The 24,178-nt window shown below is 38.4% G+C and overlaps 1 protein-coding gene across 2 annotated transcripts in view; it reads left to right on the top strand.

The window, feature by feature from the left end:
- The window catches only part of LOC114661336 (serine/threonine-protein phosphatase 6 regulatory subunit 1-like), a 150,134-nt gene that overhangs the window by 81,555 nt on the left and 44,401 nt on the right, over nt 1-24,178 (top strand). For both annotated transcript variants that reach the window (XM_051933870.1, XM_051933871.1), the window contains exons 10-13: nt 4,219-4,365; nt 14,898-14,962; nt 22,389-22,504; nt 22,598-22,683. In XM_051933870.1, the coding sequence (XP_051789830.1) occupies nt 4,219-4,365; nt 14,898-14,962; nt 22,389-22,504; nt 22,598-22,683 (414 nt within the window). The remainder of the gene's footprint in view (nt 1-4,218; nt 4,366-14,897; nt 14,963-22,388; nt 22,505-22,597; nt 22,684-24,178) is intronic.

The raw sequence follows: 24,178 nt of genomic DNA, 5'->3' as shown, positions 1-24,178 counted from the left end.
CACCTACAGTAGAATCCTTGAAGCCTATGAAAAAAGTCATAATGCTGGGCCACCTTAAATACCCTCGTACCTCCTCATCAGCATCTTTGTTTTGCAACACTGTCAATCGCACTGGCAGCAAGCAGCCTACTATCCCATCCCCCGCAGATGCAGCTCAAGTTGGACAAAACGTTATCCCAGTGTAGACTGCAGAGTCTTCACATGTTATACACTTCATGTCAACATTTTGTCATTAGTACTTCTTCTTCTTTTGGCTGCTCCCATTAGGGGTTGTCACAGTGGATCATCTTTTTCCATATCTAACAGCCTTTCCATTCTTCATCTTCATCATAGCTGTCCTTACTTTCTCCTTGCTAATCCGTTTCACTTCCTGATTCACTATCTCCACATCATCCAACCTTCTCTCTCTCTCACTCTCTCTCTCTCTCTCTCTCTCTCTCTCTCTCTCTCTCTCTCTCTCTCATATATTCTCTTCATTCATCACTCTCTCAAACTATTGTTTCCATCTGCTCAACACACCCTCCTCGCTTGTGAGTATGTTTCCATCTTTATCCTTTATCACCCTAACGTGCTGCACATCTTTCTCAGCTTGGTCCCTCTGTCTAGCCAATTGGTGCAGGTCCTTTTCTCCCTCCTTACTGTCCAACCTTTCATACAACTCATCATACTCCTTTTCTTTACACTTTGCCACCTCTCTGTTTACCTTGTGCCTTGTCTCCTTGTACTCTTGTCTACTTTCTGCATCTCTCTGATTATCCCACTTCTTCTTTGCCATTCTCTTCCTCTGTATACTCTCCTGTACTTTCCCATTCCACCACCAGGTTTCCTTTTCCTTTCTCCTCTTTCCAGATGTCACACTAAGCGCCCCTCTTGCTGTCACCCTTACTACTTCTGCTGTACTTGCCCAGCTATCTGGTAACTCTTCATTGGAATGAAATGCCTGTCTTACCTCCTCCCTTAACAACCTTGCAGTACAGTGATCCCTCGCTATATATCGCTTTGCCTTTCGCGGCTTCACTCCATCGCGGATTTTATATGTAAGCATATTTAAATATATATCGCGGATTTCTGCGGACAATGGGTCTTTTAATTTCTGGTACATGCTTCCTCAGTTGGTTGGCCCAGTTGATTTCATACAAGGGACGCTATTGGCAGATGGCTGAGAAGCTATCCAACTTACTTTTCTCTCTCTCTTGCGCTGACTATCTGTGATCCTGACGTAGGGGGTGTGAGCAGGGGGGCTGTTCGCACACCTAGACGATACGGACGCTCGTCTAAAAATGCTGAAAGATTATCTTCACGTTGCTATCTTTTGTGCAGCTGCTTCCTGAAACGACATGCTGCAAGGTGCTTTGCATACTTAAAAGCTCGAAGGGCACGTATTGATTTTTGAGTGAAAAACAAACTCTGTCTCTCTCTATCTCTCTCTCTCTCTCTCTCTCTCTCCCTGCTCCTGACGGAGGGGGTGTGAGCTGCCGCCTTCAACAGCTTTGTGCCCTGGTGCTTCGCATACTTAAAAGCCAAACAGCCCTATTGATTTGTTTGCTTTTCTCTATCTATGTGTCATTCTGTGCTCCTGACAAGCACTCCTTTGAAGAGGAAGATATGTTTGCATTCTTTTAATTGTGAGATGGAACTGTCATCTCTGTCTTGTCATGGAGCACAGTTTAAACTTTTGAAAAAGAAACAAATGTTTGTTTGCAGTGTTTGAATAATGTTCCTGTCTCTCTACAACCTCCTGTGTTTCTGCGCAAATCTGTTACCCAAGCATGACAATATAAAAATAACCATATAAACATATGGTTTCTACTTCGCGGATTTTCTTATTTCACGGGTGGCTCTGGAACGCAACCCCCGCGATGGAGGAGGGATTACTGTATTCCTTTTTCAACTTCCACCATTTGATCCTTGTCCCTGCCCTCACTCTCCTCCTCTTCTTGATCTCCAACGTCATCCTACAGACCACCATCCTATGCTGTCTAACCCACTTTCCCCTGCTACCACTTTGCAGTCTTTAATCTTCTTCAGATTGACTCTTCTACATAGGATATAATCTATCTGTGTGCATTTTCTGTTTTACGTCATCCTATGTTCCTCCCTCTTCTTAAAATATGTATTCACTACAGCCATGCCCATCCATTTTTGGAAAATCCACTATCATCTGATCTTCTTCATTCCTCTCCTTGACACCATACCTACCCTTCACCAACATGTCTATTGAAATCCACTCCAGTCACCACTTTCTGTCCCTTGGGTACACTGTCCATCACTTCATTCACTTCATTCAACTCACTCCAGAAATCTTCTTTCTCATCCATCACACACCCAACTTGCAGGGAATATGCAACTAACAACATTCATCATCACACCACCAATTTCCTGCTTCATAATCATTATTCTGTCTGACACTGCTTTCACTTCCAAAACACTATTGACATACAGTTCCTTCAGAATAACCCCTACCCCATTTCTCCTCCCATCCACACGGTGATAGAACAGTTTGAATCCACCTCTGATCCACCTGGCCTTACTCCCCTTCCATTTAGTCTCTTGCATGCACAATATATCAACCTTCCTTTTCTCCATCATATCAGCTAACTCTCTCCCCTTACCAGTCATACTGCCAACGTTTAAAATTGGCAAACTATTCACTATGTGGAAACACTGAGGGAATATCATTATTTGCCTTGTTTTGTTTGACTGTCCAAGATGAGTGATGACTTGGAAGAAAACTGATTTAACACTAGAATTACCAGCCTACGAAAAAACTCGTATATCCGGCCCACCTTAAATCGCTTCTTAAATCCGTTCACACCTCTCCACCAGCATCCTTTGTCCTCTAAATGTGCTGATAAAAGACTGCAATCTGACTCGGGGGAGGGGTGATGTTAGAGCGGGTGAGCTCATTCAGTGCTACAGGAACAACGCACGTTGATCTTTTTTCTTCTTTCAGTACATGTGCCTTCCCTGTTTATTTATATATCTCTGCCTGTCTGTCTCCCTATTACGCAGTGCTCGTCTGTCTGTGTGTTATGGATCTTAAAAATAACCGTTATAAGGACAGTTGTTCCTGTTAATTGCAGTCTCAATTGTTAAAAAAATATTTTAAAAGGAGCATCCCACATGAAAATATAATGATCTCATTAACTGACAGTGCATACCAATTTATAAATTTTATGTCCGTTTGAGGTTAAAAAGAAAAGAAAAAAAAAGCAACATTTTATCCCTAGCGGGGAATCGAACTCAGGTCTGAGAGGCAGCAGAGCTGTTGTGCTCTAAGAGGCAAATCTTAACGCGCTACACCACGGAGGCTGTTGTATTGTCCTTGAAGCTTTTGTGAAAGTGTTTATTTGATCTTTGGAACTCGGGCTTTACACATTCTATAGTTTATGCCTACTACATTTTGTAACATTTGTTACTAAAATATGACAAAGTTTCTGTTTTAACAATGTGTTTACACAGATTACTTTAGAATAATGATCTCTTATTTCCACTGTAAAACTCCACTTCACTCCCACATAATCAATCAAGGCGTGAGCTGGGAAAACTTCGCTCACGTTCTAAGTCGGTGGGGGGATGGAATAGCCGGCTGCTGGCAGCTTGTCTTTTATCAGCACATTTAGAGGACAAAGGATGCTGGCGGAGAGGTGTGAACGGATTTAAGAAGCGATTTAAGGTGGGCCGGATATACGAGTTTTTTCGTAGGCTCTGGTAATTCTAGTGTTAAGTCCAGCAAGCATTCATTGGCAACTTTGAAGTACTTGCAGACCTTTACATTCAGGATTGTTAAGTGCATCCATCTCACTACATACCCGAGGGGTCAGGTAGAAAGAATACTGCAAAATTAGCTTTGAACGATTAAAATGTGTGTCTATAAATTTAAACCTACAAACAAAGCAACTGTAAAAAGCTAAAGAACAAAAAAAATGTTTAATCATCACTATAGAGTAGTAGGATAAGTAACATTTAAAAAAATATCATTTTAGGATGAGAGAGTATTCCTTTAAATTGTCTTCCCTGTTTTCTACAGCAAGTGTCCCTGTTATTAATGTACAATTTATGCTACATGAACTGCAATATGTAAAGCCTGAAAAAATAGATGATTCTGTGATCTTTCTTTCTTTCTGATAGTAGTATCTAATATTATGACAATCAAATAAAATCTTTAACATGTTTTTCATTACTTTTGTTTCTCTTGCTCCCTCTATCTTTCCACAGGACCTGTTCTTCCAGTACACCAACAATAACTTTCTCCACACACAGGTAGAACAGTGTGTAGGGCTCATTCTTTCCAGCCCTTGGCCTGTTGAGGAGCCCGGTGATGATAATTCAACTTCTAACACTGATAACCAACTTGTCAGACATGTGAGTGTCCAAGCCACTTTGAGTATGTTCTGTAAAGTAACAATTTTATGTTGATTATTTTTTTATATTCAGTGATTTTGTTTTTTGTTTATTTTTTTTAATTAATCACGTTTGCTGTTTACATAGAATTGTGGTGGCTTGTGTTTGTTGGTACTTTTTTCAGCATATATAACAAGGACAACAGAACTCATACTTCCTCACTTGCTCTCAGAAAAGAGAGTGAACATATAATTTGTCTTCACGTAATAGCTTTCAATTCATTTTTATAATACATGTTGCTTTATAAACACATCTCACAGCAGCAGTATAACATAAAGAACAAATAAAGCTGAGCTTTCCAAACCAGCACTTCAGTACCTTGGGATATGTGGGAAGCAACCCAAGGGGTGATATGAAGGTACTGCTGTAATTTATATTTTCTATATAAAAAGTCTGTCTGTCTGTCTGTGCAACAATTAAAATTTTTAATCACAGACAATCACAACGATCACATTGTTATGCCCAAAATTCAATAATGAACTCAAAAGTAGTGTATTGCTTGTATTTTGGTTTGCAAACACTTTAAACAAATAAGGTGCTTTTTAACAGTAGTATTCCCTTTGCATAGTAGCAGTTAAAATATTTCTTGTTCTTTGCTACTCATGCACGTGCAGGGAATCAAGGTCAAATCAACAAAGTTAACTTTCCTTCTAGCAAACGAGCATCAAAAAGTACTGTAACAAGAAGATCATTGATCTCTATCGATCGCTAGTGAGACTGAGGCTTTCAAAATAATAATAACAAAAACTGCATTAATGCATGATAAATTGTCAGTGTTAATATGTTAACACAATAACAACGAGCTCACTGAAACAGAAACAGCTGTGTAGGAGGCTTAAAACTGGGTGAGGAACAGCCAAACTCTGCTACCAAGGTGAGGTTGTGGAAGTCAGTTTCATGTCATGACAAGATTGAGCACAGCAACAAGACACAAGGTAGTTATGCTGCATCAGCAAGGTCTCTCCCAGACAAAGATTTCAAAGCAGACTGGGGTTTCAAGATTTGCTGTTGAAGCTCTTTTGAAGAAGCACAAAGAAACGGGCAACGTTGAGGATCGTAGACGCAGTGGTCCGCCAAGGAAACTTAGTGCAGCAGGTGAAAGACGCATCAAGCTTCTTACCCTTCGAAATCGGAAGATGTCCAGCAGTGCCATCAGCTCAGAACTGGCAGGAACCAGTGGGACCCAGGTACACCCATCTACTGTCTGGAGAAGTCTGGCCAGAAGTGGTCTTCATGGAAGAGTTGCAGCCAAAAAGCCATACCTCCGACGTGGAAACAAGGCCAAGCAACTCAAGTATGCACAAAAACATAGGAACTGGGGTGCAGAAAAATGGCAGCAGCTTCTTTGGACTGATGAGTCAAAATTTGAAATATTTGGCTGTAGCAGAAGGCAGTTTGTTCGTCAAAGGGCTGAAGAGCAGTACAATAATGAGTGTCTGCAGGCAACAGTGAAGCATAGTGGAGGTTCCTTGAACGTTTGGGGCTGCATTTCTGCAAATGGAGTTGGAGATTTGGTCAGGATTAATGGTGTTCTCAATGCTGAGAAATACAGGCAGATACTTATCCATCATGCAATACACCATCAGGGAGGCGTATGATTGGCCCCAAATTTATTCTGCAGCAGGACAACAACCCCAAACATACAGCCAAAGTCATTAAGAACTATCTTCAGCATAAAGAAGAACAAGAAGTCCTGGAAGTGATGGTATGGCCCCCACAGAGCCCTGATCTCAACATCATCGAGTGTGTCTGGGATTACATGAAGAGACAGAAGGATGCAAAGAAGCCTACATCCACAGAAGATCTGTGTTTAGTTCTCCAAGATGTTTCGAACAACCTACCAGCCGAGTTCCTTCAAAAACTGTGTGCAAGTGTACCTAGAAGAATTGATGCTGTTTTGAAGGCAAAGGGTGGTCACACCAAATATTGATTTGATTTAGATTTCTCTTTTGTTCATTCACTGCATTTTGTTGTTTGATGAAAATAAATGATTAATACTTCCATTTTTGAAAGCATTCTTTGTTTACATCTTTTTTCCCCCCCTTTTTTTTTTTTTTTTTTTTTTTTTTTTTGTAAAAGATAGCCCGGACACGACACCAGATGTCCACAACACACACGGTTTATTTCTTTCCTGCACACACAGTACACAATCCAGTACCATAAACTCACACGATTACTCAGTCCTTTAGTTTCCTTCTTCTGCCACCTCTACTCCACTCCACTCCTCGCAGCTCTGTCCTCTTCCACCCGACTCCGGCTCCTTGAATGGAGTGAGGCAGCCCCTTTTATAATGCACCCGGATAAAAATATTCATCAATTTAATGCATAAGACCTCAAGGTAAAGGCAGATAGATTAATTCATGTTATAGCTTGTGAATAAGTACTGTTTAGAAACCTGGTTACCCTAATCACGTAGTTCTCATATATAAGATAAATATTTTAAACTTAACATACTTTCTCACTTTAATTTAAAAAAATTCTAACCAATATCCTCTATCCACTGTAGTGTGAATAAAGATAATAATATAAACCAACTTTATTACAAGTTGATCTATAGTAACCAATTTCTATATATAATCTTCATTTGATCTTGATCTTTGTTTGTCTACGAATGAATTAGAAGAAGAAGCACTAGATGGCAGTAGAGAGACAGCTAAAACATAGGCATTGCATTAAGAATCTCCTCCTGGCTTATACTACTGAAGACTGTAGTACTCCAGTCACACCTCAAAACACAGACATTCAAATTAACAAATTGTTGTGCTTTAAATTAACTAATCTCTATATATAATCTTCATTTGGATCTTGATCTTTGTTTGTCTGCGAATTCATGTTCAACCGACACGGTATCCTTCAATAAGGGTGCGCACAAAAAGGCGAGCTTCAAAAGGGCGACCTCAATTGGGCGCATCGAATAAAGGGAAACGCAACAAAATTATTACAGTAAATTTATTACCCAAAGGCAATTATTGAACGTATAAAAAGGCAAAAGCAAGAATATCAAAACATCCAATTAATTAATGTGTGAACTTCTAAGTGAGACGAACATTTTCCAATCCTATATTCAGTGCATTTCCAGATGTGTTTCCTGTTGATAGTTTTCTCCTTTCTGAATGTGTAGCCTTCGACTACGAGTAGATCTGCACCTTTGTTGCTCTTCACATATTCCAGAGTCATTTGAACTAAATTATTCGCCGCGCTCAATTGAGGTCGCCGTTTTGAAGCTCGCCTTTATTTATGCGCGCCTTTATTAAATAGAACATATAAGTCGGACACACTTCTGTGATTTTCCACCAGTCGGCGTTTGGAGTTCAAGAAAGAAGCATTGGTTCTTCCTTACTCTTTGGATTGCCACAAAGCAACCTGCGAGACTGGACAACGTGTGGTGGAACTACTGTCGACACCAGCATCTGTGTTCAAATCACTGGTGACACCAATTCTAAAAGGAACTGCACTTTTCAGTGCAAACAACCCAACTGCCTTTCTCTGGGCAACAAAAAATTCAAAGTCCACCTTGAGTAGCAAACAAAGACTACCTTGAGTAGAAATCGTACCTCGAGTACAAAAAATTAAAATGAAAAGAAATGAACTTGATGAGGAGAGAGAAGAAAGGTTGAGAAGAGATCGTGAGAGGAAACGACAGCGTCATGAAAATGAGACGGACTGTGAACGGAGTCAGAGACTCTCAAAGCAAGGTGAAAGACGTCGACACCAGTTGGCAGAGGAGACCGAGAGTCACCTGAACAAAGGCTGGCCAGGCAACGTGAAATAAGTCAGTGAAATATTGCCAGAGAAAGCGAAAACCGACATCTACAAAGGATGGAACGACAAAATCGTAAACATAGATAAGAGTCAGACAGTCAACGGCAACAACGATTAACGATGCAACGTGAAAGTGACCAACGACGTTTAGCTAACGAAACCGACTAGGAGAGAAATGTTAGGCTTCAAATTTGACATTCTATGTACCAAATGTCAAGACAACTACAACCTGAACTTGAAGGAATTGCACTTCGCCCATTCAACGAAAATGATGTTCCTAAACATTATTGTGGAGCAATGACAGAAATATGTCAATATTGTCAGTCAACTAACTTTAAATCGGAAACACCAAGTGATGGCAAATTTACATCTTGCTGCCATAAAGGAAAAGTCCAACTTCCACCGTTGCATGATTATCCAGAAGTGATGAAACAATTCATAACAACTACCCATGAACATTCCAAAAATTTCAAAGACAATATACGTTCATACAACAGTGCTCTTGCTTTTGCATCAATGGGAGAGCAAGTTGAACACGCCCTTCACAGACAACTTTAACACGCACAACGTAGTTGGGCGCACATGTCTAGTACATATATAAAGTTAGTTGCTATTCTATTGTGTAATTTTTTCCATGACCTAATTTATTTTATTTATTTTTTTTATAAAGTGAAATTTTGCTTTTGGTCAACTTCATTCTAAAAGTCTTCCTTGGAAATAAGATTCATCCAAGGGGAATGCCATTCAGATGTCAGTGAATATCAACATCAGATGTAGATATAATAACGAATTCTATGTAAATTACATTAATTTTAATTTCATAGTTTTAAGGTTACTCACATATTCTCTTAGTATAGTAAACCACTTAATCCTTGTACTGTTTTTACTTTTGAGTTTTTTGTCTTTGCATTAGTGTAGGTATGGCTTTAATGGGTTAGGCAATTTAATTGGCAGTCTTCATTTCATTCTACTGGGAATGACTATCAGTAAACATTCTATCAGTGTAATCACACTTACTACAGAAAATTGAAAGTATGAGAGGCTATTGTGAAAAGTATGTCTTTTTTTAATTTAGGATGTATAATGTGTTCATTTGTCATGTAATTATATGTTGTGAAGAAAACAGATAAATCAGTATGTCATAAGCTTTTTTTCTGAAAAAAAGCAATACATCAGGGGTTTTGTAATTACTGGAATTTGTAACTATAGCACAGCCCTCAAAACAGAATGTGTTTCATGAATAAGCTGACACCTGTGTTTAAAACCAGCACTCACTGATAGGAGTGTGTGATATGATATGCATCGAATGTGCTAATATCTTAATTGTTGTTTTAACAATGTGTGAGTTGAAATTGAGTATGTCGCACACTTTGCAAAAAAACAATCAAAAACACGCCTTGAGAGTCCACACTTTCAGTGTCTCATGTAACTTACGTGTTCAAAGCAAGCGCATAGGCGTGCACAGTCGATGCATCACACGTTAAGCTAGTATAGCTACCTAAAAATGAGCGAGCAAACAGCACCAGATGATAAAACAACTTCGCAATCTACATCCTTAGATTTAATTGCAAGACGAGGATCATCCTCACTCACATGGTTTGGCTTTGAAAATACTGACGTTTCTCGTAAATGGCAATCTGAAAACTAAACCATACCTCTCCTTGACAGTACATTTCATCATTGAAACCTGGCAACTGTAAAGCTACTATTTGCAAACATCCTGCTTCCCAGAAGATCATACAGGTGACATCATTATGCAGCGTCTGAAAGATATGCTGGCATCATGGTCACTGCGAGAATACTGCATGGTTTGCATGACAACAGTCAGCGGGACTAACGTTATCAGCGCAGTATTGATTATCAACTGGAAGAGGCTTCCTTGTTTTGGACATAGGCTTTTTATTAGCTTTCTTGGTTGGGGTCCTCCATTCCTAAGCAATTTTATTTTCTTTCATTACTTTAAACACTTGCACACATCCCTGCCTCCTTGCTCTGCTCCATCCTGCCCCTATGGCTGTAGAAGTTGAAGCAGGTGATGACACAAGGGAGGGAGCAAAAAAAAAAAGTCTTTTGGCAGCTGTTTTTTTAAAAAAAAAAAAACAAATTCAGAGAAGGCAAAGCCTCTGCACACTGCCATTGAAAAAGAGTTGGAGAGCTACTTGATGAAATCTGAGGTGGACAGTGATGTAAATCCACTTGAATGGTGGAAAACACAAGAAGTACCTTTCCTCAAATTCGGAAAACATGCAAAATATGTACTTACTTGTACTTACGCATCCCTTCTGAGGGGGCTTTCAGCATCAGAGGAAATGTTGTTATAACATGTAACCATGCTGCTCTGAAGCCAGATGCTGTGGACAGACTGGTGTTTCTATCACACAACTTGAAGTTTACTCAGTGGAATTTTCAATTTTTATTTTTTCTGATACCTTTGTGCAATATCGTCTAAGTCCCAGAAAATATTGAGAGGTAATTTTTTCCTCATTATGCCATACATTGGTGTTGGATTAACTGGAAACAAACCTTCAGAAAAAATTATTTAAATAGTGAAGTTAATCATTTATGCTTTGTGAGTTGGTGGGTCATGTAATCTTTTTTTGTGTACCTCAGTATTTTTTGTGTCAAATCTCTGGTTAACCTACATCACTGGGTGATTTAAATCTTTGTTCAAGATAAGGGTTAATTTGTGATTCCAGATTGGCCCCTTTGTAGATGTCAGCTGTGCTCTGGTGTAGCACCCAGTCCATAGTGGCTTCTCACCTTGCAGCCCGTGCTGCTGTGGATAGGCTGTAGTTCCCTACAGCCTTGAAGTGTGTGTTTGAAAATATTGCGTTAATTTTACACAAAATGATAAAGGATTGGGTGATAAAAATGTCTAATTTTATACAAAATGTAATGATTATGTTATACTTGTAGAAGTAATAGTATTGTAACATGTTTTAGGTCTGTATACCATGAAAAGAAAACAGAGTTTTTAAATAAGATTATTTGTTCTCTCTTACTCATTCACATTGCTAAGAGTTAAATGGTACGTATACTTCATTTAGTTAGACTAGTCCACCCATCCACCCATCCATTATCCAACCCGCTATATCCTATCTACAGGGTCACGGGGGTCTGCTGGAGCCAATCCCAGCCAACACAGGGCGCAAGGCAGGAAACAAACCCCAGGCAGGGTGCCAGCCCACCACAGGGCGTTAGTTAGACTAGTTCACTTCCAAATCATAGATGCATGTCTTTGTTTATTTGGCATCTATAAATTGACTGTGTGGGAGTGTGCATTCATATATCCTGTGTTAATGGGAATCTTGTCCACCTTTGTTTCCTGCCTTCTGACTCAGTCCTTGCTCTGGCTCAAGCCCTTCACAAATGGACAGTTGGCTTATTTAGGTTTTGGAAGGTGTATTTTTATTTATGTATCATCATGTTTGCGCTGTATGAAAATATCCAAGTGCATGTCCAAGTAGGGTACAAATAAATGTATAAATAAATAAATAAATTTACTCCACTGTTACATGGTGAACAAGACTTCTTTATGTATAATTTTTCATTACTGTTGACATTGAAGGAGAAATAATTATGTCTGTTTCTCTCTTTGTATGTATGCACAGTGGAACCTCAGTTCACGACCATAATTCGTTCCAAAACTCTGGTCGTAAACAGATTTGGTCGTGAACCGAAGCAATTTCCCCCATAGGATTGTATGTAAATACAATTAATCCATTCCAGACCATACGAACTGTATGTAAATATATATATTTTTTTAAGTTTTTAAGCACAAATATAGTTAATTAAACCATAGAATGCACAGCGTAATAGTAAACTAAATGTAAATACATTGAATAACACTGAGAAAACCTTGAACAACAGAGAAAACTAACATTGCAAGAGTTTGTGCTATCCTGTAGCCTTATGACCTGATCGCTGTAAACACTTTTGTTTTTTTTTGTTTTTTTTTTAATGAGTTTTAAGCACCGGGGGGAAAAAAGGAACATTTTAACAAACCCGAACTTTATTTAAAAGCCAACCATAAGCAACCAAGAAAGTAACATTGCAGGAGTTCACGCTAATAGCCATACAACACGATCGCTATGTAAACTTTTTTTAATGAGTTTTAAGCACAGGGAAAAAAATGAACATTTGAAAAATCTGTAATACAAAAATATTAACCATAAACCACCAAGAAAACTCACCTTGCATGAGTCGAGTTCTGACATGAAGGAAGTGAGGAGGAACTGAGTGGAGAGGAGGTTACAGTTTTCAGAGAGAGTCCGGCTCCACGATGCAGGGATGTTCTCCTTCAGATGTTTTCTCTATGATTTCCTGGGTTTCTGGTGTTTTTAGCTGTTTAGCTGGTGGATCAGACTTCACGAAATAGCAGTCTATTGTGACTTGCCTTTTCCTACGCATTAAAAATTTTCAGAAATGCGAGACGACATTGTCATTCATCATGTTTATCACTCTGTTCATTACCGCTTTGTCAGGGTGGTTCTATTCAAAAAAATCCTGGCACTCGTTAAATTTTTCCATGATGGCTTTTTATCGCATCACTTTTTATAACCGCCCTTTCCTCTTCTTCCCCGGAGGACTGCTCTTCGGTGAGCAACCTAAGCTGCTCCTGCTGGAGTTCAGCGAGTTCCTCCATCGTCAGCTCCTCCTTGTGATCCAGTACCAGCTCCTCGATGTCCTCCTTGTCCACTTCAAGACCCATGCTCTTGCCAATGGACACAATCTCATCCACAACAGGAGGCTCAAAGCTTTCTAAAACTTGTTCAGGAACGCATTCAGGCCAAAGTTTCTTCCAGGCCGAGATCAAGGTCTGGTGTGTGATGTCTTCCCAGGCTTTATCAATGAGGCCGGTGCAATGAACGATATTAAAATGCTTCTTCCAGAACTCTTTCAGGGTCAAAGACGTCTTGTCGGTCACATTGAAACACCTGGCGAATAGTCCTTTGGTGTACAGCTTCTTAAAATTTGAACTAACCTGCTGGTCCATGGGCTGCAGAAGAGGAGTCGTTTCGGGGGGGAGGAACACGACCTTAATAAAGTCATACTCCTCGACCATATCGTCAACCAAATTTGTAGGGTGTGCCGGTGCATTGTCCATCAGAAGAAGGCATTTTTTTAGGCAGGTTATTCGCTTTGAGATATCGCTTCACGGCGGGAGCGAAAGCCTCGTGCAGCCATTCCAAAAACAAGGTCCTTGTGACCCACCCCTTCGTGTTTGCCCTCCATATCACAGGCAGTCTGGCTTTGTTTACATTGTGCTGCTTGAAAGCACAAGGGTTCTCAAATTGGTAAACAAGTAGCAGCTTGATTTTTACGTCGCCACTAGCGTTAGCACACAGCAAAACGGTTAACCTGTCCTTCATTGGTTTATGGCCGGGCATAGCCTTCTCTTCCTGGGTAATGTAGGTCCTCTTTGGCTTCCTCTTCCAGAACAATCCGGTTTCGTCGCAGTTGAAGACTTGTTGCGGGATGTAGCCTTCGTCCTCCACTAATTTTGTGAAATTTTTCAAGAATTCTTTCATAGCTTCAGCGTCGGAACTAGCAGCCTCTCCATGCCTTACCACACGATGAATGCCACTTCTCTTGCGAAACTTTTCAAACCATCCTCTACTGGCTTTAAATTCCTCACTTTCACCACTTGTAGAAGGATAGTTTTGCAGCAAATCGCCATGAATCTTCCTGGCTTTCTCGCATAACATCGCTTACGCTATCCCCTGCAAGTTGCTTCTCGTTCAGCCACACTAGCAACAGTTTTTCCACCTCTTGCAGCACTTGAGGCCTCTGCCTGGTTAACGCTGTAACTCCTTTTGCAACATCAGCTGCTTTTAATAGATTCTTTCTGTTTTAGAATAGTCGAAATCTTAGATTTTGACTTCTTGTACTCTGTGGCAAGATCAGCAACACGAACACCACGCTCATACTTTTCAATAATTTTTTCTTTACTTCAATTTCAATTTTCTGCAAAACTTTCTTCTCACCACTCTTCACTTGCTTAGAAGCCATGGTTAACTGCAAAAGCACACGAAATACTGTAGAGCACAAAGAGTTCACAGGTAAAGCACGCACGTCTGACTGAGAATAATGAACAGGGAGAGGCTGAACACATGCTTAAATACAGTAATCGGCACGTACGAACCGGAAGGGAAATGAAATAGAGCACAAAGAGTTCACAGTGAAAGCACGCACACATGTGCAAGCACGCATGTCTGACCGAGAACAATGCAACACGTGCGGAAATCATCGGCGCGCACAAACCGAAAGGGAAACTGGCATGTTTGTATACCGAGTGTGTGGTTGTGAACCGAGGCAAAAGTTTGGTGAACTTTTTGGTCGTAAACCGATTTGTATGTGTACCGAGACGTTCGTGAACCGAGGCTCCACTGTATATGTGTGTGAGTGTATATATAGTGTATGTATATGTATATATATTTGTCTATATGTGTGTATATGTATATACAAGTAATACACATTATTTTATAGAAGGCAAAGCAAGAAAATGAGAAACAAAACAATTGCATGGAAATATCTTAAAAGTGAAGAAAGAGTGGAAAGTGCATCTAGAGATTAACTAATAAAAGCATTTTTCGCACTATTCTAAGTTAGATGTTAATAAAAACATTTTTTTCAGGACTTTTTAAGGTACTTAAACCTTGCAGTCACAGATTTTAGTTTATGAAGCTGATTATGCTCTTTGTACATTGATACTTTTCTCCTTTCTTTAGTTATTAGAAAAATGTGGCTTAATTCAACGAATCTTAACAGCTTGGGAAGAAAACGACAAGGAACAGTAAGTGACTTTATTCAAACTTGCTGTGTAGTAGGGGTGTGTACTATACTATGCCTATATAATAACAACTGCTTGAAAATATATTGTTTTTTTTTTGTTTTTTTTTTTACTTTTTTTTTCTTCTTTTTCTTATTTTGTGTTTTCACCAAATCACAATAACCTCACTTAAACATGTGGAATAAACTTAATGAGTGTTTTCAGTCAGAGCAAAACTTGATTGTTCTAGAAGCAGCTGTTAAACGGTTTTCTGACTGAAATTGAATTTTCAAATAAAAATATAATAATTTTTTAATAGTAGACACGTGGTGTTTCTTAAATAGTATATATCTAAAAATTTAGGGAATACCAAATGTTACTACTTTGGTTATTAGACTGTGGTCAGGGTAACTACCTATTTAGTTCAATGGAACCATAGAGGTATGGTAATGATCAGTCTTGAAAGTTACTTAGTGTAAAATTTTAGGGATTTTTCAATGACAATCCAATACTAACTTTACATATGTTGTAAATATGATCGACTAAAGGCAGAGAGATATAGAAGAATAAATGTTTGAGGTGAGATTGGAGTGTCAATGAAAAGGATTGAGAAAAGAAAGTTTGAAATGGAAGGACCAGAAGGAGGAGATGAGGACAGCTCCAGAACATTTGGAGTAATATGCCAGGTGAATTTTAAGAACCGTTGTTGCCATATTAGTCAGTACCCATAGTAAAATGTAGTTGTTGCAGAATCTCCATTTAAAAAATAAAAGAGGAAAATTGTTTATCTAATTGTACATTTTTTTAATAGATTAGACAGGGAAATTGTATATCCCAGTATCTTCATTATGATAGAATACAATATAAAGATGGAAAATATTAAATTTAAAACCAAAGAAATAGGGACTGGCACCTTTGAATATTCCATCATTTAGCAAGTTGATCAATAGTTGCTTATTAAAAAAAAAAAAAAACAGCTTTGAAAACTGTTTTTTCTTGTTCTTGTTGTGGTAGACATGTAGAGAGGACAGAATAGTGCTGTAAAGAGGAGTGTGAAAAACATGACTGTACTTGTCATCTCCCAACACTCAGCTACAACTTTGACTAGTCATAAATTACTTTGTTGTTTACAATAACCTTTCTTCCAAAACAAAGAGCTATTTGACATGGAGAAAAATCAATGCTATTGCATGAAATAAAAGGGTGAGCAAATCTAAGTGAAGGAAGAGGAACAGAAAACAGGCAGTGGCAGTATCTCACTAGGTAAACTCCAGCTTTCCAGGACTTTTTAAAATTATGAGTGATTCTTAAAACTTTGACATTGACGAAAGTTGAACCTTTGGCAATGCAGTAAAATGTTTATATAGACAGTTGGAAAAATTGCACACAACAAATTCTTATATTTGTTAATAGTTGTGCATTTCCACATTACAATTATGTTTACTATGCCACTTTAAAACAGTGTAGTATTCATTTAATTAAAAAAATAATTTAAATGTTATTTAATATAATTTAAAGAGTGGAACATATTTAATGGCTAAATATTATGGCGTCTAATGTTTTTATTAATGTATAATGTTTACTTTATACTGCACACGGTTCTCTCACTACAGTAATATGTAAATTAACAGTTAATGAAAATTACAGCTTTTTCAAGGTGTTTTTTACATTCAAACTACAAATGAATATATTTTAAGGGATAATTAAATACTGTACTTCAGTTTTCTCCTCAAGTATATCTGTCTACCACTGGCTAAAACCGGGTCTTGCCTCCAGAACAGCTTAAATTCATCAAACCATGGATACAGCAAAGTGCCGGAAACATTTCTTAAAATTTGTATACATGCTGACTCAATATCATTGCTTAGTTTCTACACATTTTTCAATCAAACATTTGTTTTGAACTCCTCTATTTCACTTCTTCTCAATGGCACTTAGTTGTCGTGTGGTCTGTGGAATGTGAAGGCCACGGAATATACTGAAGTCACTGTTGTGTTTGTGAAACCAGCTTGAGATGATGCATGCTTTGTGACATGGTGTTTTATTTTGCTGAATATATAAATTTGAAAAAGGTAGACTAACGACGTTCATAGACCCACATGGTCATTGTAGTGCTGCTGGAAAATTGAACCTCTTCTGTATGTTAAATACTGTCTTGTAATATTTAATTTGTATGTTTTATTTTGGTCTGATTTTATTTTAGAGTTACTTACTCTTAAGTTGTGGGCTCAGAGTTCATGTGGGAAATGTTCTGTAGTTGAAAGGGCTGGAAAGTACAAATGACCTCATTAGATCATTTATAGTCATGTGGTAGTTCCCCAAGACTGTCAAATTTTAGAAGTAGATAAAATTCTGAGGAGTATGCAAAATAGAGGATTTTGGGAAAATAAGTATACAGTGGACCCTTGACTTATGAACTCAATTTGTTTGCGAGGGTTGGTTGTAACTCAAGTTGGTTGTAAGTCGAGACTATTTCTCCCATAAGAAATAATGGAAATGCCCTTAATGTGTTCCGAACCTCCCACAGCAACACTATTTAACTTTTTTTAATAAAAAAGGGTTGTATAATGTGCATAATTCACCAAAAACACCAATAATTTTTCTAATGTACTAACCAAAAAGCCTACCAGAAACAACAATTTCATACTGTACTCACCATTTAAGTTGACATCTTTGGCTTGCAGGAAGGAAGTAGGAGGAGAATGAAATGGAAGGTGGTTATTGTTTGGAAGGAGCTTCCTTATACAAATTTTTTCTTTATAAAATTGTAGAGATGGTGGATTTCGACATTCTGTACATATTAGCGAGTTCGGTCACACGAACGCCACTCTCATATTTCCACACGATTTCCTTATTCGTTTCGATTGGGATCGCTTTCTTTACCTTCGTTTAGCTTCTGTTCCTTCCTTAGCAATTATCAAAATAAATTATATAAATCACTGCACTGACCGAAATTATGTCCACAAACACATGTATCTGGGCTCCGACTGACGCTTACAAACGCTTTTGGCCGTTTGTTTACAATCGCACAAGCAGATACACGTGGCCGCATTCGAGTCGTAACGCAAGACGTTAGTCGTAATTCAAAACAAAAATTTTGGTCGTAAGCCAAGTTGTTCGCATGTCAGGCCGGTCGTATATCAAGAGTCGACTGTAAATTGTTAAGAGTGTCATTATATATTTAAGCATAGATAATGACCATTATGTGCTTGTACGAATATGTAAAATGGAAGCTTGGGACTTTAAGGTTAAACTGTATTGTGTCTAGTCAAAAGTAACTTAACCAACCAGACCATGGGAACTTATTGGTTGTCCAAAATTTGACTGATGCAGTATCTTACATAAGGCAGAGTTTTATTGTGAAAAGGGTCAGTCAGCAAGACCCTGTAAACTTAAAGGATTTTAAAAAGGCACTGCCAGAGAGACAGCATAACTTCAAGACCAGGAGGAGCGAGAGAAACAGCTACCAAAGAGAAGACATCTTAGGCTGACTTTGCCATCTACAGGCATCCTCTTCACTTCCAAGCATCATGCCTGGTTTAAGAAACCAAACACTGCAACAATCAAAGCCATAGCCTCATGAAATCGAAGCCTGCTTTGTGAGCCTGATTTGAATTGTTGAGGTGGTATGTTGTCATATTTAACATTTACACGTGGTTTATGCTTCAAATAAATGTAATTAATTATTGAAATAGTTTTGAATATTGTTTTATTAAAGTAGTCCTGTTGCTTACTGACATTTTGCAATGATGGATGATTGTTCATAAAACAAACTGTGTCCATTTAGGTATTGTCAGGAGTAGTGATTAACCCTTGGCTTCTGTTAGACTATGTAGCCCTTTCCAAGGCAGCCTTCGGGATGTTAAAACCCCACGAAAGTAGCTGTTCCTGGCTTTTGCTAGGGTATTCTGAAGTATTGCCCTTTCAGGAGAAGCAGTCTGAAAACAGATTGACACGTAAGTGAATCCCGGCAGAGATGCCTCGTGAGCAGAATGGCTTCTATCACCTGGTAAGATATTGAAGTTGAAGTTGCTAACCTTGGCCAGTGTTGAGATATTCTTGCTTTGTATTTGAGCTTTATCTGTGCTGAGTGATTGTTGAAATGGTAGTTTTGCAGGACATATTTGTGAATCAAGGCGAAGAGTTTAGGCATTTCCAGTATTAACTTATTCACCAATACAAAAGTATCCTTAGATGTTAAAGTGCCTTTCCTGTGCACTTTACACCACAAAAGTCAGCAACAATGCATATTTGTACCATGGCTTTCAAGTGATGCCCAGTTTCATATTAAACATCTGCAGAACCTGTACACTGTCAATACTATCCTCAAACAGTGACACAAGAAAAAACGAGTCAATGGATTAAAAAAGCTTGTTATCTGCATGTCACAGTAGAAATCCAAGATGTTTTCAACAAGGTGATAATTTTACAGTCTTCCTTCATATGTGATCATGTGCTACTTCTAAGGTTTTATGTCATGCATTCAGAGATGCAGTTGTCCACTACTTTGTTGTAAAAACCTGTTAGTATTTGTGACCTTTCTGTTATCTTAAATGAAACTTGCTATTTTACTGTAAACTCCTCTCTTATTAACAGGATGTTTTGTCCACAAAGTCAAGGTTATGTGATTTCCTATTTTTAAATTAGTTTTTATTTCTATACTATCTTCTATGGTCAATTAATTTTCAATTTAGTAGTATGCCATTTTGATCTTTTTATTTTAGTTTGTATTACTGGTAACTTATTTCAGTGTATTTTTTGTTTGAGAAAAGTAGTTTTTAATTTTTGGCAGTTTCAATGAAGATTAAGAAATGCATGCTTTGGGTTCATACAGCAGACATTATAGACGCTTGCAGGTATGCCCATAAAAGACACAGAGTCTTTTCTGCTTTGCCACCTATCAAGTTATCTTCTGAACATTTTAGAAAATGTGCCTCCCTCACTTTATAGCAGTTTCCATCTGTTCAAGGAACAGGCAGTTTACTTTTAAACTTCAGATCAGGTACCTCACAGTACTTTATTCACACAACCTGCTAGAAATCATTTATTCAATAAAGAGCTGTATCACACTGTGTCTTTTTGAGTTTTTTTGGAAGTGAACTCACAGCACATTTCTGTAGACATAAACTCATGTTTGTTTGACTACTATAGCCTATGTCTTTAGCCTCTTTAAAGACATATTTGTGAAAACATTTAAGTGTATTCTGAGTTTGTCAGGTTCTCTCATTTTATGTCAGTTGTTTTATTCTGAAACGGTCTGTACAAATGACAGTTTAACCTATGAGGTTCATTTTCTATTCCTGGACAAGTTAATACAGGAAATGCTTAAATTGTTAATCTCAATTTCTGTTTATGTCCCTATTTCAATTTAATCAGCACAGGCAACCTTCAATATCATCCAAAAATTCCAGGGAATGCGGCTAGAAGTGGCTCACTCGCAAGGTGTCCCTTCATGGACGTTTGATCCATCTTCAAATTGCTTCCAGTCTTAAGAGTTCCAATCCAGAATACCCTAGCAAAAGCAAAGAGCCACTGCAAGGGCATCTCCTACCATTTTTTTCTCGTTCAGATAAGCTACTTTTGAAAGGGTGTACATAATCTTAACAGAGGCCAGAGCGTGCTTGAAAGCTTTCTCTTGCCGAATCACAGCGAGCCGTACTCAAATCTCTGCTTCTGAAAGAACTTACCATGAGCAAACACAGCTTTAAATTACCACTCATCAGTTACGGCTAAATGTCAGTAAACATTCATAGAAAATTCAATGAAGCAATACCCAGACTTTTACTGTGATAATTACTTATATTTTATGTGCAGAAAATGCAGGCATAAATGTTAAAGATATGAAGACATACATCCATTGGAATTTAACTCATTGTCACCCTCCTATAGTAATGGCAGACACGAAAAAACAATAACAGTTCATATTAGGGAAAAAAAAAAAAAAAAACTTTACATTTTTGCAGCTCTCGATTGCGGGGAAAAAAGACTGTTGCCAGTGAATTTGGAATTTCGCCATCGACAGTGTCAACTTTTTTGAAAGACCAAGCCAAAGAAGAAGAAAAATCTCGGGTTGCAAATGTATGCAAACTTCTGCATTTGAAGATGTCGAAAAAGCTGTTTTTATGTGGTTTCGTGATGCCCATTCAAGAAACATTCCTATTAATGAGGCACTAATTCAAGAAAATGTGAAGTTTGTAAACTCTCTTGGGACCTCCCCCAACTGGACAACACGTCTGAGAACATCCCGAAGTGCGATCGCCGCGTCTGTGGAAGACTGTTTGTCCGTTGCCAGGGCAACAGCAGGCTCACAGCTCTGCTGCGGCTCTTCACTGAAGAGTGAAGCAAGGTGATGCAAGGAACATTGTAAATGCAGGGAACAGGATTACGTGGCCACTAACCTGGCCATAACCCTGCCTGACTGCTGTGTCTGTTTATAGGAGAGTGGCAGATCACGCTACAATAAATAACCCAGCTGTTCTTGTTTCAGGCTGAATAAAGCTTGTTTTGCTAAAGTACTGAGACTCAGCCTCGTGTTTTGGGGTGTAAGTCAAGGACTTATAGCATGACCCCGATCTTTTAGGATTCGCTTCTGTGGCACTTCACTGCAGCGCTGTGAACCTGCTGTTGCCCTGCCCCGGCAACATACAAACAATTTTCCAAAGACGCGGCAGCAAGATGTTCCCGTTGAGTGGGGGGAGGGGTGGGGTCCCAAAAGAGTTCAGAAACCTCACAATATGAAGAAGAAGAAAAGGGTGATTCAGCTTCTGATTGATAACTGTGCGGCCCACAACATGCTTCCACATTTAGGCAATGTTCGGTTTGATTTCCTCTCACCCAATTGCACAGCAGTACTTCAGCCATTGGGTTTGGGCATCACTCACACCCTGAAAGTGTATTATCGCAAGGAAATGCTGAGAAAAATTCTCGCCAGCATAACTTGTAGACAGGACAAGATTAAAATTAACGCGAAAGAATCTATTGAAATGATTGCAAACATCTGGACGCAAGTTAAAGAAAGCACTATAGCAACAAATACAGAATCTCATTACAACAAAATTTTCATTACAACGAAATATTTTTTAGGTCCTTGGCAGTTTGTTGTAACGGAATTTTACCTGTATAACATATTATGTTTATAACATGTAATATGAGTTGTAGTCACATGATTAGCTCTTTGCAAGTGCACACTATTTGCAGTAATACAGGTATACCTAATAAAATGAACACCGTTTGTAGATTACCTGTACAACAGGTACATCTCCTGTTTTTTTCAATGACAGTAATAAGAAATAACTGCAAATGAATTCAAGTATTCATCCTTTATGAAAAACTTACATGTAAAATTAGAGAAGTAAAGTTTATTTCAAGGTAGTTCTTGGGTGTCTTTCTAACATAAATTAGTTCAATGGATTTCTTGGTTTTAAAATACTTATTTATTTCTGCTTTGCAGGATGACTGGAGGGAGGAGGCGGGGCTATATGGGTCATCTAACTAGAATAGCCAATCATATTGTCCAAAGTTGTGACAAAGGTCCCAACCAGTCAGTGACCCTGGAAATTCTCAAAGGTAAATTATATGTAAATTATTACATTTATGAATTCTGTTATATGTGTTTGTGTGGTGTTGTTGATATGTATATATCTACTTTTCTCTTTGTAGCGCTTCTAGAAGATGAGAAAGAGAGATGGGAAAAGTTCATCATGGGTTCACTCTCAGAAACAAACAAGCGGAACACAATTGACCTGGTATGAGAAGTTCCCATCCACCCACTAATCTTTTGTCCCCATGGTTTTTGACTATTGAGTTTTCCCGAGTTTATATTTATGCATGATTTTTGTTTGTAGTATTTCCTGACAAACTGCTTTTTGTGATCCACATGTAGTTCCTAAACCCCCCACTAGCAAATCACTCATAAGTAGGATTGGCAGTCCTACAAATTAATTCAGTGAGTAGAATGCAGCAAACAAAGTTGAAATACAAGCAACTAATGTATTTTTGCAGGAATTTCTGTTTATATGACATGCAGTTGGAAAGTGTTTTTGGTGAAACATTGGAAATATAGTTAAAATATTGAACAAAAGTATTCTTTAGTAGTATGTTTTGAATTTTAAATATATTGTGCTAGTTTTTTTTAATGTTTTAAGGTTTGTTGCATTGACTTTCTTGGGTACCTGTGGAGTTTGTAATGTTAGATTGCTGAACACAACAGTCCTTAGTATAATACCCTTGTTATCCTAAATAACTGAACAGAGGTTACCTTGAAGGAAAACCAAACTTTTTTTTTTAAATATTTGTAACAGTAAATAATATTTAAGATTACAGTACTGCAAATTCAAATCACATAACGTTGTAGGTGGTTCTGCATCTATATATATATATATATATATATATATATATATATATATATATATATATATATATAAAATCCCTATGTGCGTCCAGGTGTCCGTGTGTGGGTGTCTTCTGAAGAAGTGCGCATGCGCGGGGCATGGTGTGATGCGCGATATTACTGTCAGAGAAAGTTAGAGGCGTTTTACGGAAATACAAACCAGTATTACTGTGAGAGGAAATTAAATGTACACAATACAGTGACGCATATTACAGCCACATACAAGCCAGTCAGAGGAGATTAAAGGCATATTACCGACACGCACGCCTGTATTACCGCCAGAGAAAATTAAAGGTATGTTACGGACGTACAAGCCAGCGGACGTACAAGACGGTATCCTTCAATAAGGGTGCGCACAAAAAGGTGAGCCTCAAAAGGGCGACCTCAATTGGGCGCAGCGAATAAAGGCACGCGTAAATAAAGATCTGCACCTCTGTTGCTCTTCACATATTCCAGAGCCATTTGAACTAAATTATCTACGAACGCCTTTATTCGCCGCGCTCAATTGAGGTCGCCCTTTTGAAGCTTGCTTTTTTGTGCGCGCCCTTACTGAATAGAGCCGTACAAGACAGTATTACTGTCACAGAAAATTAAAGACACACAATACATGGCGGCAGCCCACGAAGAACGGTCAGCTCAGCAAGTACACATCAACAAAAGAAAGGCTGAAAGAAAGAAAAATACGACCAACAAAAAGAATGAGGTCAAAGTCCCTTGCCATTTAGACTGTTCCTACTAATGTTTATGCACTACTGTTCTAGCGCCCGTTATTGTAACGGGCTAAATGACTAGTTGATTATAAAAACAGACATGTAGGTAGCGTTTTGTTGAACAAGGAATACCTTAAATAT

This window comes from Erpetoichthys calabaricus, chromosome 11 (genome assembly GCF_900747795.2).
Source record: "Erpetoichthys calabaricus chromosome 11, fErpCal1.3, whole genome shotgun sequence".
NCBI lineage: Eukaryota > Metazoa > Chordata > Cladistia > Polypteriformes > Polypteridae > Erpetoichthys > Erpetoichthys calabaricus.
The sequence above is the reverse complement of the archived record's forward strand: the minus strand, read 5'-3'. Positions and strand labels throughout refer to the sequence as shown.